We start from the raw sequence: 13,392 nt of genomic DNA, 5'->3' as shown, positions 1-13,392 counted from the left end.
ACCTGGAAGAGGGCAGGCCACACAGGATGATTAGTGATAGACAGAGAGATCAGAGTGAGGAGGCCTCAACATTTACAGGAATACAGTTATAAGGAGATAGTGAAACAGATTGTTTCTCGTCGGCAGGACGATGTGACTTCTTATACGACAGTTAACTCACTGAGACTGAGACCGACCCACTGAAGAAGCTAGCAATCGAAGTCGAGGACTAATTAAAGGCTAAGTCAAAGTAGTAAGTTTTGAGTTTAGATTTAAAGGCGTCAATAGAGCCAGACTGTCTGATGTCAGCTGGGAGGTTATTCCAGAGGAAGGGGGCCCGACAGGAGAAAGCCCTGCAGCCAGCTGACTTCTTCTTCACCCTGGGAGCCATCAGGAGCCCTGAATTTTGAGAGAGTAATGCACGAGTTGGAGTATACGGTATGATAAGATCTGACAGGTATGACGGGACAAGGCTGTGTACAGTTTTGTATGTCATCAGCAGCACATTAAAATCTGATCTTATATGTATTGGGAGCCAGTGCAGTGAGGCTAGGATTGGATAATATGATCAAATTTTCTTGTACGTGTTAAGACTAGCTGCAGCACTCTGAACCAGTATCAGCGACACAGATTAATAATAACAAATAAACCATAACAATAATAATAATGATGATTTCTTCTGGTGCATTGCCAGTACAAAGAATCACACTGTAAATTATGAAGAATGACACGATGCATTTCCAGACGCTTAGAAACTTTATTCAACTCTTTCCAGAAATAAAAGATTCAATTAGGTCTGATATGGACCTAATAAGATGAAACATGACAACCATGAAGAGACAATATTTCATGATGTTGATGAAGAACATGTTATGAAATCACCACCATTATCATGTGTTGATTGTAATGTCTGCAAACTATAATCTAGACTTTGAAATAAAGTGTCTTGGCTCTCGGCCACTCAAACATGCAGTCATTCATAAAATGATTATTGTTTTCTTCCTTTTGATCCATCACCTCCTGAAAAAAAAACTAAAAATCTGAGTACTCAGCTTGTTTGCAGGATGCAGGTGGGAAAAACTATATAACGCTGCCTGAGCGGGCTTGGTGGACATCAGTTAAATGAGAGAAAGTCACTGAAAGCAGTTTGCTGAAATGAGAACAGTGAATATAATTTGTAACCACAGGGAGTCAAAAACAACTATCTGTTGAAAAGATGATGGTTTTATAATGATTGAGGCCTTTGTGTCTGTGACTTTCCTCATTAAGAAATAAACACAAAAGTCATCTTTATCTACCTGCTCTGTTCCACTGTCACACACACCTGCAGTGGTGATATCTTCAGGTTATCTACACTGCGAATGCACAGACACATCTTCTCAGTGAAAGTGTGTGTGAAGGTGTGTAGGTGTGTGTTAGTGTCAGGATCAGAGAACGACAGCTTTCCTCTGTTCCAGTCCAGATTCACTCTGATCCTCTGGAGCTTCTTCTGCACTACGACATCAGTGTTTGTAGTTGATGGTGAGCATGCTGTGTATTTACTGTTGTAAAACTCAACATACCAGAATCTAGACCACACGTAACCCTTCCTGTGGACAGACTCTGCACACACACCAAGTGACCAGTATGTACTGTTTCCAACCTCGACATCCCAGCTGTGAGTCCCTGAGTTGAAGCCCTCAGAGCCCAGGACAGAATAGAGGTTAACAAACCTCTCTGGATTATCAGGAAGCTGCTGTTTCTCTCCTCCTCTCACACTGCTCAGATCTTCAGACAAGATGAGTTTTAGACCAGCAGTGTTTGGGTCCAGAACCACAGGAGTGTAGGAGACCATGTCCTTCATCTTGTTCCAGATGTTGAAGCTCAGGTTGCCCAGGTGTTTGGCCTGGTCTATCAGAGCTCCTGAGGGCAGCTGTGGATCCTCCAGCAGGGGGCGCTGCTGGACTCTTTCCACTGCAGCCTTGTAGTTGTGCAGGAATGAGACGTCTTCAGCTCTCAGCTCCTCCTCTGTGGCTCTGACTGTGTGTGAAAGAGCTGCTATCTCTCTGTTCAGAGCCTCCATCTTCTCCTTCATCATCTGACTCTTCTGCTCCTCTTCCTCCCTCAGTGCAGCCATCCTGGCCTCCTCTTCCTCTTCTAGAAACTGGTGCAGCTTCTTAAACTGCTCCTTAATCTGCCTCTCTGTGTGTCGGGCCTGGACCTTCATGTGTTCTGCTGTCTGATCCAACTTCACTTTAACTTGTTCTAAAACCTTTAACTTCTCCTTTAAGGGCAGCAGAGTTTCCATAAGTTCCTTCTTGTGTTGTCGTGCAGCTTTGTCGATGGGTCTGATTGTGTGGTCGATGTGTTTTTCCGAGTCTCTGCAGACGAGACACACCGGCTGCTGATGGTCCAGACAGAAGAGCTTGAGTTTCTCAGAGTGCAGACTGCAGAGACCCTCTGAAGCTCTCTGGTCTCTCTCCAACAAGAAGGCCTCACACAGGTTCTTTAAGACCAGACTAACAGGTGGATTTCTTGTTGAAGATACCGTCCTACAAACTGCACACTCCTGTGTTTGTTTCTGTCTCCACCAGCTCTGCAGACAGTCTTTACAGAAGCTGTGGCTACAGGACAGAACAACAGGATTTCTGAAGACGTCCTGACAGACCGGACAGCAGAGATGCTCCTCTGACCTGGAAGCCATTTTGTCTCTGAGTGAAGCTGAAAACACAGCAGACAGAAAGTACTTTTATCTTCTGTTATTTCACGCAAGGAATTGTTTAAATGATACATTACTTACATTCTTATATATCGCATATCGCTGTATATGTATGTTGTTTTCTGTATGTGTATCCTCTGCAGCACTTTGTAACTTTGTTTTTAAAGCTGCTATATAAATAAAACTTTACTTACGTTGAGTCCTGTGACCTGCCGCCTCTGAGCGAACGTCGCCTGCTGTAACGTCTCTACACCTCCCTGGACTGTGGGGTGTCGTGTGGAGAGAAGGAGGAACCAGACACCGGGTTCAGGATCGAGACCTCGGCTGCACTTTATGGGTTCACAGTAACAGTCCTCATCTTGGTGGCTGCAGCTTCATCACCTTGTGGGACATTGGACAGTAAACTTCTAGCATTAACAACAAGACATATAATATTAAAAGTAAGATTAATGCCAAGTTAAATGAAAAGAACTGTCAATTAAAAGTAAATTGAAAAGCTAATGCTCCGTCCTACACTTTCTAACCAGGATGAAGTTAGTTTAATTAGATTTTTGTTGGTTTTTGCAGTCGTTTCCTTCAATACATCAATGTACAAGACACACGACAGACGCTTTGATATCATAATGCACGATATGGTCAAAAAGTGATACTGCAATTATTTTGACGGATGTTGTGATATAATTCATGATTATTATGGATGAAGAATATTTTACACAACAATGGAATGGAAAACTAGTACAATCATGATGATGTGGCATTTCTCCCGATCTCTGCCAAACAAACATGTTTTATTACATGTGGAGAACAAACTTTGTAGGCCAGAGCATCCTCAGTGTTGTTGTGTTGCTCCAATAACATTTGGAAAGTCTAGAAGAGCCGCACGATTAAATGATGTTATCTTCATTCTCGTTAGCCAAGAGCGAAACCGGAAGTTAGCCCGCTCGGTCGGCAGAAGTCTCTAGTGCGCATGCTCTATGAGCCGCACAATGCTGACACATGACAGTGAATGAGTCGTGTGTCCCGTAATTACACACTATGAAAACTGGCTACAGAGTCTGGGCTGTTGCTGTTCCTCCTCCTCCAAATACATAATAATAATAATAATAATAATAATAATAATAATGTTTGCAGATTGTTACATCTTTTCCAGACATCACGTCTTGATTACATGTCCTACATGTCAGCCTGTGTATCTGTCCATTCTCTTCTGGTGCATTGCCAGTACAAAGAATCACACTGTAAATTATGAAGAATGACACGATGCATTTCCAGACTCTTAGAAACTTTATTCAACTCTTTCCAGAAATAAAAGATGGGTGGGAAAAACTATATAACGCTGCCTGAACGGGCTTGGTGCACATCTCTTTCATTAGCTTTAAGTAGTTTATAGGCCCAAATTTAGACATATTACTTTGCTATCATATCGCAAGAATCCTACGTGTAATTACTGTCTCTATGCCTACATCCCACCAACATAACATCCAAAAGAAACACATAGCCTACGTTCCTTTATTTACGGCAATGTGTTAAGTTAGCATTTTCAAAAAAGACTACAACAATGTATTCATTTACGGCAGCACTTGTCGTAAAACCAGCCCAGTGGCATTATATTTGCATATCCATCAGGGGGCGGTACCCATCCAACAGTCTCTCAGAAGCATAACAGTCTCTAGCGACATACACCGTCATGTGTCGGTGGAATAACAGCGGCATAACAGCGGCACACCACTCCGAGGAACGGTATAAGAGTCTAAGGATCGGTATAAGCCGCTGAGCAGCAATCGACAAGCCTTTGGCCACTTTTCGATCTCGCCGTCACTCTAATGATTGAGGCCTTTGTGTATAATTGTTGCATGTTTAATTCCAATGTCCTGGTTATGTTAATGAAATAAAATCAGATCCATCAGAGATTTACAGTTTGATGTTTCATCATATTTGAAATCAAGAAACAAAAAATAAAATCAAAACAAATAATGAAATAATATCTGAAACTAAAATAAAGATATGTTTGGAAAAATTACAGCAAGAGGAGCATGTGCAACCTAACAGGTAAAAATCAGTGAACGCAAAAGTCATCTTTATCTACCTGCTCTGTTCCACTGTCACACACACCTGCAGTGGTGATATCTTCAGGTGACAGACACTGTAAATGTGTGGAAACATCTTCTCAGTGAAAGTGTGTGTGAAGGTGTGTAGGTGTGTGTTAGTGTCAGGATCAGAGAACGACAGCTTTCCTCTGTTCCAGTCCAGATTCACTCTGATCCTCTGGAGCTTCTTCTGCACTACGAGACCAGTGGATGGAGCTGATGGTGAGTGTGCTGAATACATACTGTTATGTAACTGAATATACCAGAATCTAGACAATATGTTACCCTTCCTCTGGACAGACTCTGCACACACACCCAGTAACCAGTATATACTGTCTCCAACCTCGACATCCCAGCTGTGAGTCCCTGAGTTGAAGCCCTCAGAGCCCAGGACAGAACAGAGGTTATTGATCCTCTCTGGATTATCAGGAAGCTGCTGTCTCTCTCCTCCTAGTCTCACACTGCTCAGATCTTCAGACAGGATCAGGTTTAGACCAGCAGTGTTTGGGTCCAGAACCACAGGAGTGTAGGAGACCATGTCCTTCATCTTGTTCCAGATGTTGAAGCTCAGGTTGCCCAGGTGTTTGGCCTGGTCTATCAGAGCTCCTGAGGGCAGCTGTGGATCCTCCAGCAGGGGGCGCTGCTGGACTCTTTCCACTGCAGCCTTGTAGTTGTGCAGGAATGAGACGTCTTCAGCTCTCAGCTCCTCCTCTGTGGCTCTGACTGTGTGTGAAAGAGCTGCTATCTCTCTGCTCAGAGCCTCCATCTTCTCCTTCATCATCTGACTCTTCTGCTCCTCTTCCTCCCTCAGTGCAGCCATCCTGGCCTCCTCTTCCTCTTCTAGAAACTGGTGCAGCTTCTTAAACTGCTCCTTAATCTGCCTCTCTGTGTGTCGGGCCTGGACCTTCATGTGTTCTGCTGTCTGATCAAACTTCACTTTAACTTGTTCTAAAACCTTTAACTTCTCCTTTAAGGGCAGCAGAGCTTCCATTAGTTTCTTCTTGTGTTGTCGTGCAGCTTCATCGATGGGTCTGAATGTGTGGTCGATGTGTTTTTCCAAGTCTCTGCAGACGAGACACACCGGCTGCTGATGGTCCAGACAGAAGAGCTTGAGTTTCTCAGAGTGCCAACTGCAGAGACCCTCTGAAGCTCTCTGGTCTCTCTCCAACAAGAAGGCCTCACACAGGTTCTTTAAGACCAGACTAACAGGTGGATTTCTTGTTGAAGATACCGCCCTACAAACTGCACACTCCTGCGTTGGTTTCTGTCTCCACCAGCTCTGCAGACAGTCTTTACAGAAGCTGTGGCTACAGGACAGAACAACAGGATTTCTGTAGACGTCCCGACAGACCGCACAGCAGAGATGCTCCTCTGATCTCGAGGCCATTTTGTCTCTGAGTGAAGCTGAAATCACAGCAGACAGAAAGTACAGTCAGTCATGGCTCTGCTCACTCCTCTACTACTGAAATTGAAATCTCCCTCGTCTCCCGTCTCAGCCAAGCAGCTTAGTCTTGCCTGCAACTCGTGCAAAGCTCTGCAGCTAGGCTGCTTACCCAACCCAACTGTTGATCCATCGTCATACCAGGGCAGGAATCATATCCAAGAGAAATGGTCAGTGCCAAATTACAGGTAAGCTCAGAGTTACTTAATGGTATTAAATGTTCGAGTATCTGATCTGGGGTTCAAAGCACGATCACACAGAGTTAAAGTGACCACAGCATCATCACAGATACAGGATTGACTAAATGAACAACACAAGACTCAACACAGGGGGGCGCCTGAACACTGAGAAAGCCAAGCAGTCTGTGACATCACAGGAAGCTTTGTGAACACTGTCAGAGCAAGCTGAGATAAAATGACCTGTGAGGAGTCTCACCTTAACAATCACCAACAACTAGCAGCAGAATCTGAGCCGCTCTTCCTCTCCGTCTTTGTCTTTACAAAAGCAATCCAAGTCACACTGAAGTGTGAATTTCATCCAGTACTGAATGTACCTGTTGCTCTGAAACAACTTAGACAACTTTCACTCAGGCAGACTTAGCGGGCTCTCCCAGACAGCTTTCAGAGATTCAACTTTTCACTCTATTAAAACTGCTAACTGTAAAACTAGCCTATTGTTTAAAATGGAAGAAAATATACAATTACATCTGAAACAGCAACAGGTTGCCTCTGATTCCTCACGTCTCCTCCCACTAAAGTAGCGAAGTTAACAAAGAGACACGAGGGAGTTCAGGCGGAGAAAATCCAAACTCTGTAAAGTCTGTGTGGACATATAGTTTATCTTTATGGATTATATCAATGCCAAACTGACAGCAAGGCTGTCAACACATGACGCCTTTAATCTTGTGTTATTTTTTTGTAAGGTGTCTTTTGTGAGAAATTAAATAGTTTTCCATTCAGTAATCAATGTACTGTAAAGACCATATCAGGATGTGAGAGGAGGAGGGGAGAATCCTCTTTAGGTGTCAGGGTCATAAAGTCACGTGAAGGGCAATTCTCTCTGCCCGAGGTGTTTACAGGAGGGATGATAAGATGACATTTACATTTACATTTCAATAAAAGAGCAAATGGTCAGCACCCTGGGAGAGACATGATCAAAACAAACACCAGGGGGTCATTGTTTTTGGGAAGAAGTAATTCCTGACTGTCGTAAAGTATGCAACCACTGTATTTCAGGCAGAAACATTTGGAAGAAGACTTCAGGTCTTCTCTCCATGCAGCATCTATTAAAGAGATGTGACTCATGATACCGATTCTGAATTTCTTCAGATATTAGCAACTCTATCTCAACAAGGAGAGCTTCCCTTACACTCTGCAGACACGTAATGAATTGTTAATATGACATATTTCTAAAAAGGGAGTTGGGTGTAATATTTTCCTCGGAGAGCAGAGAACTACCATTTAATTAAAATACGTTACATACTTACGTTTTGTCACCACCACAGAAACACTGGGTAAGTGCTAAAGTATGATTTGGTTGTCTGATGTTCACTGACAGTCAGTAGTTTTTTACTGTAGTATTATGAAAACATGAACTGATTAAAAAAGGTTTAAACTTGGTGTTCAGACTGAAAGTGTTCCTGGTCTTACTGGGACACTGACTACATGTGTAGTACTTGTGCAGGTGTTTGTGGACTTGCTTTGTGTTTTTGACTGCTAAAAAAACATCTGATCCTTTATTTTAAACCTGACCTGCTAAATGTCAGACCGATGGTCACAGTGACCTGATGATCTGATTCATCAGAGGCCAAAGTGTCTTTTTAAGTGTGATTTTAAGTTCATCAAAACAGAAACGTCTTCCTAAATTAGTTCTCCAACAAATCCTAAACCTGGGAGGAACCGAGGCTTTGATACGGAGGTCAAATATTAAACTGACCTCACCAGGGTCCTGTTTACACAGATTCAATTCAGGCATGTTAGCCACAATAACTCTTAACAACAGTAAAGAACAAGCACTTCATGTTTAAAGCCATGGCGGACTGTAGCCTGGTATGAGAATAAACACACAAAGGATGATGAACAGATTACCTGAATGTGGTTTTGGCGCTGATCTTGAAGCAGGTCGCTGTTGACGCTGTTTACTCTGCAGGGCACCTGAACGTTTGAACAACATTGCGTCCAGCGCGGAAACACCTCTGAACTACGGCGTCCTGCAGAGGACAAACAGCGAGGCGACGTCACGCCCCCAAAGCGCCGAGGAACAGCGCCAGGCTCCGAAGCCAGTTTTCATAGTGGCCACACTGTGTAATTACACCGTCCCGTGATGCACTGCGGCCGAAACAGACTCTTCCCGTGAGCTCACGTTGTGAAAGAAGCGTCTGTAAAACTGTGGATACGTGTTTCTGAGCGTCACAACCTCCGAGGAGAGACTCGACTCACTGTCAGAGTTTGAGCCACTCGGTCCAAAAACATTTGGAAAGTCTAGAAGAGCCGCACGATTAAATGTTATCTTCATTCCAGTTAGCCAAGAGCGATACCGGAAGTTAGCCCGCTCGGTCGGCGGAAGTCTCTAGTGCGCATGCTCTATGGGCTGAAACATGACAGTAGGCTCGTTCGAGATGAACTGCGGCTCGCCTGGAAGGTGGACGAGACCAGGCGGCAGCAGCAGGGGGCGGTGGCAAAAAGCTGCAGTCAAGTCGGACAGTTTCCAGCCGCCGTCAAAGAATATACAGGAAGTCACAGAAATATTTACATCCTGTCAGATCCATCTGTAGGCTATCTGTAGTTTGCACAACACGTTCAGAGAGCTATGGCTGAAGAAACTGCACATGCGTTCTTGATCGCTGATGAAATTGAAGCAGAAGAGATCCCCCTACTTTTCCACTTTGCACATGAATTACACTGTGATAATCCTCTTAATGGGCAGATGGGATGTGGTGTGATTTTTAATATTTAATCTCACAAATGTAACAAATAGAAATACAAACTTTGAGGTCATACAAAGTGGATTTTTCTAAAATGATAACTACTTTTCACTGTGGTCTAAATTTGTCAATCATAACTTTTTATTTGTTTAACGATGCCACTGTTATGACTGAGGTGAGAGTCAGAACGACTGGGCAGATTTCAGCCCTTGGAAGTAATTTATTGAACAAGAATTGCCTACAAAGTAGATTTATATAAAGACACTGTCATTTATAAATCATACAATCCCTAAATTAAAGAAATTGAACTGCTGAATTAACAGTCCAAACGTTCTCACAGCTACTGTACATATATAGGCTACACATGGGGAGGACAAGCAGCAAAGGTTTCTTATAATCTTTATTCATTGATGTATTTATATTTGTAATTATATACAGTATATCAACCACACAAAATATGTCTGTTAACAGATTAAACCTTCATTGCACATGAGATTCATATAATCTAACATTAAATATAACCAATACACAGAAAATGAGAATTATCGACTGAACGTAGTCCTAACTAAGAGCCAATCAGCTCTTTGATCAGGCGACAGCCAGGCGTTTCCCATCATGCCCTGAGGTCTTGCAGTCGGTGGAGAGCAACTGCGGCGCCTGGCTCTAAAGACTGCGGCCGCCTTGATCTCGCGAGGTTATCGTTGCAGGCGCGTCAATGACGTCAGAGCAAGTCGGGATCAAGTCGGACACAAATCTAACCGGCATGCATTGTGCGGTGGTCGTCGGTGATCGATTCTGCGCAGGCCTGGCTCATCTCGAACGAGCCTAGTGAAAGAGGTTGTGACGCTCCAGAGCTCCTGCATCACGGGATGACGTAATTACACACTATGAAAGCTGGCTAGAGTCTGGGCTGTTGCTGTTCCTCCTCCTCCAAATACATAATAATAATAATAATAATAATAATAATAATGTTTGCAGATTGTTACATCTTTTCCAAACATCACGTCTTGATTAAATGTCTTACATGTCAGCCTGTGTATCTGTCTCTCTTCTGGTGCATTGCCAGTACAAAGAATCACACTGTAAATTATGAAGAATGACACGATGCATTTCCAGACTCTTAGAAACTTTATTCAACTCTTTCCAGAAATAAAAGATTAAATTAGGTCTGATATGGACCTAATAAGATGAAACATGACAACCATGAAGAGACAATATTTCATGATGTTGATGAAGAACATGTTATGAAATCACCACCATTATCATGTGTTGATTGTAATGTCTGCAAACTATAATCTAGACTTTGAAATAAAGTGTCTTGGATCTCGGCCACTCAAACATGCAGTCATTCATAAAATGATTATTGTTTTCTTCCTTTTGATCCATCACCTCCTGAAAATGAAACTAAAAATCTGAGTACTCAGCTTGTTTGCAGGATGCAGGTGGGAAAAACTATATAACGCTGCCTGAGCGGGCTTGGTGGACATCAGTTAAATGAGAAAAGTCACTGAAAGCAGTTTGCTGAAATGAGAACAGTGAATATAATTTGTAACCACAGGGAGTCAAAAACAACTATCTGTTGAAAAGATGATGGTTTTATAATGATTGAGGCCTTTGTGTATAATTGTTGCATGTTTAATTCCAATGTCCTGGTTATGTTAATAAAATAAAATCACAGATCCATCAGAGATTTACATTTTGATGTTTCATCATATTTGAAATCAAGAAACAAAAAATAAAATCAAAACAAATAATGAAATAATATCTGAAACTAAAATAAAGATATGTTTAGAAAAATGACAGCAAGAGGAGCATGTGCAACCTAACAGGTAAAAATCAGTGAACGCAAAAGTCATCTTTATCTACCTGCTCTGTTCCACTGTCACACACACCTGCAGTGGTGATATCTTCAGGTGACAGACACTGTAAATGTGTGGAAACATCTTCTCAGTGAAAGTGTGTGTGAAGGTGTGTAGGTGTGTGTTAGTGTCAGGATCAGAGAACGACAGCTTTCCTCTGTTCCAGTCCAGATTCACTCTGATCCTCTGGAGCTTCTTCTGCACTACGAGACCAGTGGATGGAGCTGATGGTGAGTATGCTGTGTATTTACTGTTGTAAAACTGAATACACCAGAATCTAGACCATCCGTAACCCTTCCTCTGGAGAGACTCTGCACACACACCAAGTGACCAGCGTTCACTGTTTCCAACCTCGACATCCCAGCTGTGAGTCCCTGAGTTGAAGCCCTCAGAGCCCAGGACAGAACAGAGGTTATTGATCCTCTCTGGATTATCAGGAAGCTGCTGTCTCTCTCCTCCTCTCACACTGCTCAGATCTTCAGACAGGATCAGGATTGGATGAGCAGTGTTTGGGTCCAGAACCACAGGAGTGTAGGAGACCATGTCCTTCATCTTGTTCCAGATGTTGAAGCTCAGGTTGCCCAGGTGTTTGGCCTGGTCTATCAGAGCTCCTGAGGGCAGCTGTGGATCCTCCAGCAGGGGGCGCTGCTGGACTCTTTCCACTGCAGCCTTGTAGTTGTGCAGGAATGAGACGTCTTCAGCTCTCAGCTCCTCCTCTGTGGCTCTGACTGTGTGTGAAAGAGCTGCTATCTCTCTGCTCAGAGCCTCCATCTTCTCCTTCATCATCTGACTCTTCTGCTCCTCTTCCTCCCTCAGTGCAGCCATCCTGGCCTCCTCTTCCTCTTCTAGAAACTGGTGCAGCTTCTTAAACTGCTCCTTAATCTGCCTCTCTGTGTGTCGGGCCTGGACCTTCATGTGTTCTGCTGTCTGATCAAACTTCACTTTAACTTGTTCTAAAACCTTTAACTTCTCCTTTAAAGGCTTCAGAGTTTCTTCAAGTTCCTTCTTGTGTTGTCGTGCAGCTTCATCGATAGGTCTGAATGTGTGGTAGATGTGTTTTTCTGAGTCTCTGCAGACGAGACACACCGGCTGCTGATGGTCCAGACAGAAGAGCTTGAGTTTCTCAGAGTGCAGACTGCAGAGACCCTCTGAAGCTCTCTGGTCTCTCTCCAACAAGAAGGCCTCACACAGGTTCTTTAACACCAGACTAATAGGTGGGCTTTCCTTTGAAGATCTTCTCTTACAAACTGGACACTCCTGTGTTTGTTTCTGTCTCCACCAGCTCTGCAGACAGTCTTTACAGAAGCTGTGGCTACAGGACAGAACAACAGGATCTCTGAAGACGTCCTGACAGACCGGACAGCAGAGCTCCTCCTCTGACCTGGAAGCCATTTTGTCTCTGAGTGAAGCTAAAGACACAGCAGACAGAAAGTGCAGTCAGTCATGGCTCTGCTCACTCCTCCACTAACAGCACTGACATCTACTTTCACTTTGAGTTGTGTTTCAGTCAAACTCACCTTCAGTGTGTGAGTCTGCAGGTTGAAGCAGTGCTGTTGAGTGTAGTTTCTCTCTCTTTCAGCTGAACTCACTCAGAAGACGCCGTTTCTGTTTGACTTTGGTCTGAGGGACAATTTGATCGTCTCCGTCTGTGTGTCTCTCTTCAATGAGGAAGAACAACAAACTGTTTCCTGGTTTTTTCACAGGTGAGTGTGTTGAGGGGCGGAGCTCTGTCAGACGTCTTCTGTTAAATATTGTTGATTTACAGGTGACACAGGTGTGTTTTAGTCCAAAGTGCAGATTTATTGTTCCACATTGACAATAAAAATGTTCCAAAGTACTTTGAATATGGTGAAGGAGTTATATAATATAGTGACGTGGATTATTGCGTGTTGCCACTGAATGGGCTGCATGGAATAATGTGTGTAGGGGGGGTACATCAGGAAACCAGGATGTGCATTGTTGTCAGTGAGGGGTAACATGTAATACTGTAGGACGCTTTAGTGGCACAATGGATTTAAATTGGCTATTTGTTATATTTTAGTTTGTTTGTGATGCTCAGGAAGTTTAGTAATCACTTAGTGGAAGTTGATGTGGATCCAAATTTAAAAAACAAAGAATAAATCCTCAGTTGTACTTTGCGTTCAGTGGTAACTAGCAAATGTTAGCATGCTAACACGCTAATCTTAGATGGTGAACATGGCAAACATTATACCTGCTCAACACAAGCATGTTAGCTTCGTCATTGTGAGCATGTTAGCATGCTGATGCAGTCATGGGTGTGCAGCTTGAACAGGAGGGGGCTGAGCTAACAGGCCCAAGTTCTCCCATCTTCAGCGCCACACCGGAGGATCTGAACGGGAGCGTACCTATGTTCCTCGGGTCCTATGTTCCCCGGTTAAGGGTCC

The 13,392-nt window shown here is 43.4% G+C and overlaps 2 protein-coding genes across 2 annotated transcripts; both read right to left on the bottom strand.

Moving 5' to 3' along the window:
• Window positions 1-757: 757 nt before the first annotated feature.
• LOC311254813 (uncharacterized protein) lies at window positions 758-12,672 on the bottom strand. Its single transcript, XM_084348809.1, has 4 exons — window positions 12,505-12,672; window positions 10,994-12,396; window positions 2,872-2,977; window positions 758-2,679 (listed from the first exon to the last, which is right to left on the bottom strand). The coding sequence occupies exons 2-4, from the start codon at window positions 12,377-12,379 to the stop codon at window positions 1,274-1,276; spliced, it is 2,898 nt and encodes a 965-aa protein (XP_084204935.1). The 5' UTR covers window positions 12,380-12,396; window positions 12,505-12,672; the 3' UTR covers window positions 758-1,273.
• On the bottom strand, window positions 2,888-8,365 carry LOC311255106 (nuclear factor 7, brain-like). Its single transcript, XM_084349301.1, has 3 exons — window positions 8,293-8,365; window positions 4,764-6,168; window positions 2,888-3,058 (listed from the first exon to the last, which is right to left on the bottom strand). Exons 2-3 carry the CDS (start codon window positions 6,149-6,151, stop codon window positions 3,055-3,057), a joined length of 1,392 nt encoding a protein of 463 aa, XP_084205427.1. The 5' UTR covers window positions 6,152-6,168; window positions 8,293-8,365; the 3' UTR covers window positions 2,888-3,054.
• Window positions 12,673-13,392: the final 720 nt, after the last annotated feature.

Source organism: Pagrus pagrus, assembly GCF_965226575.1.
Source record: "Pagrus pagrus genome assembly, chromosome: 3".
In the NCBI taxonomy this organism is placed as follows: Eukaryota; Metazoa; Chordata; class Actinopteri; order Spariformes; family Sparidae; genus Pagrus; species Pagrus pagrus.
Note: the sequence above shows the minus strand (reverse complement) of the source record. Positions and strands in the feature narration are given on the sequence as shown.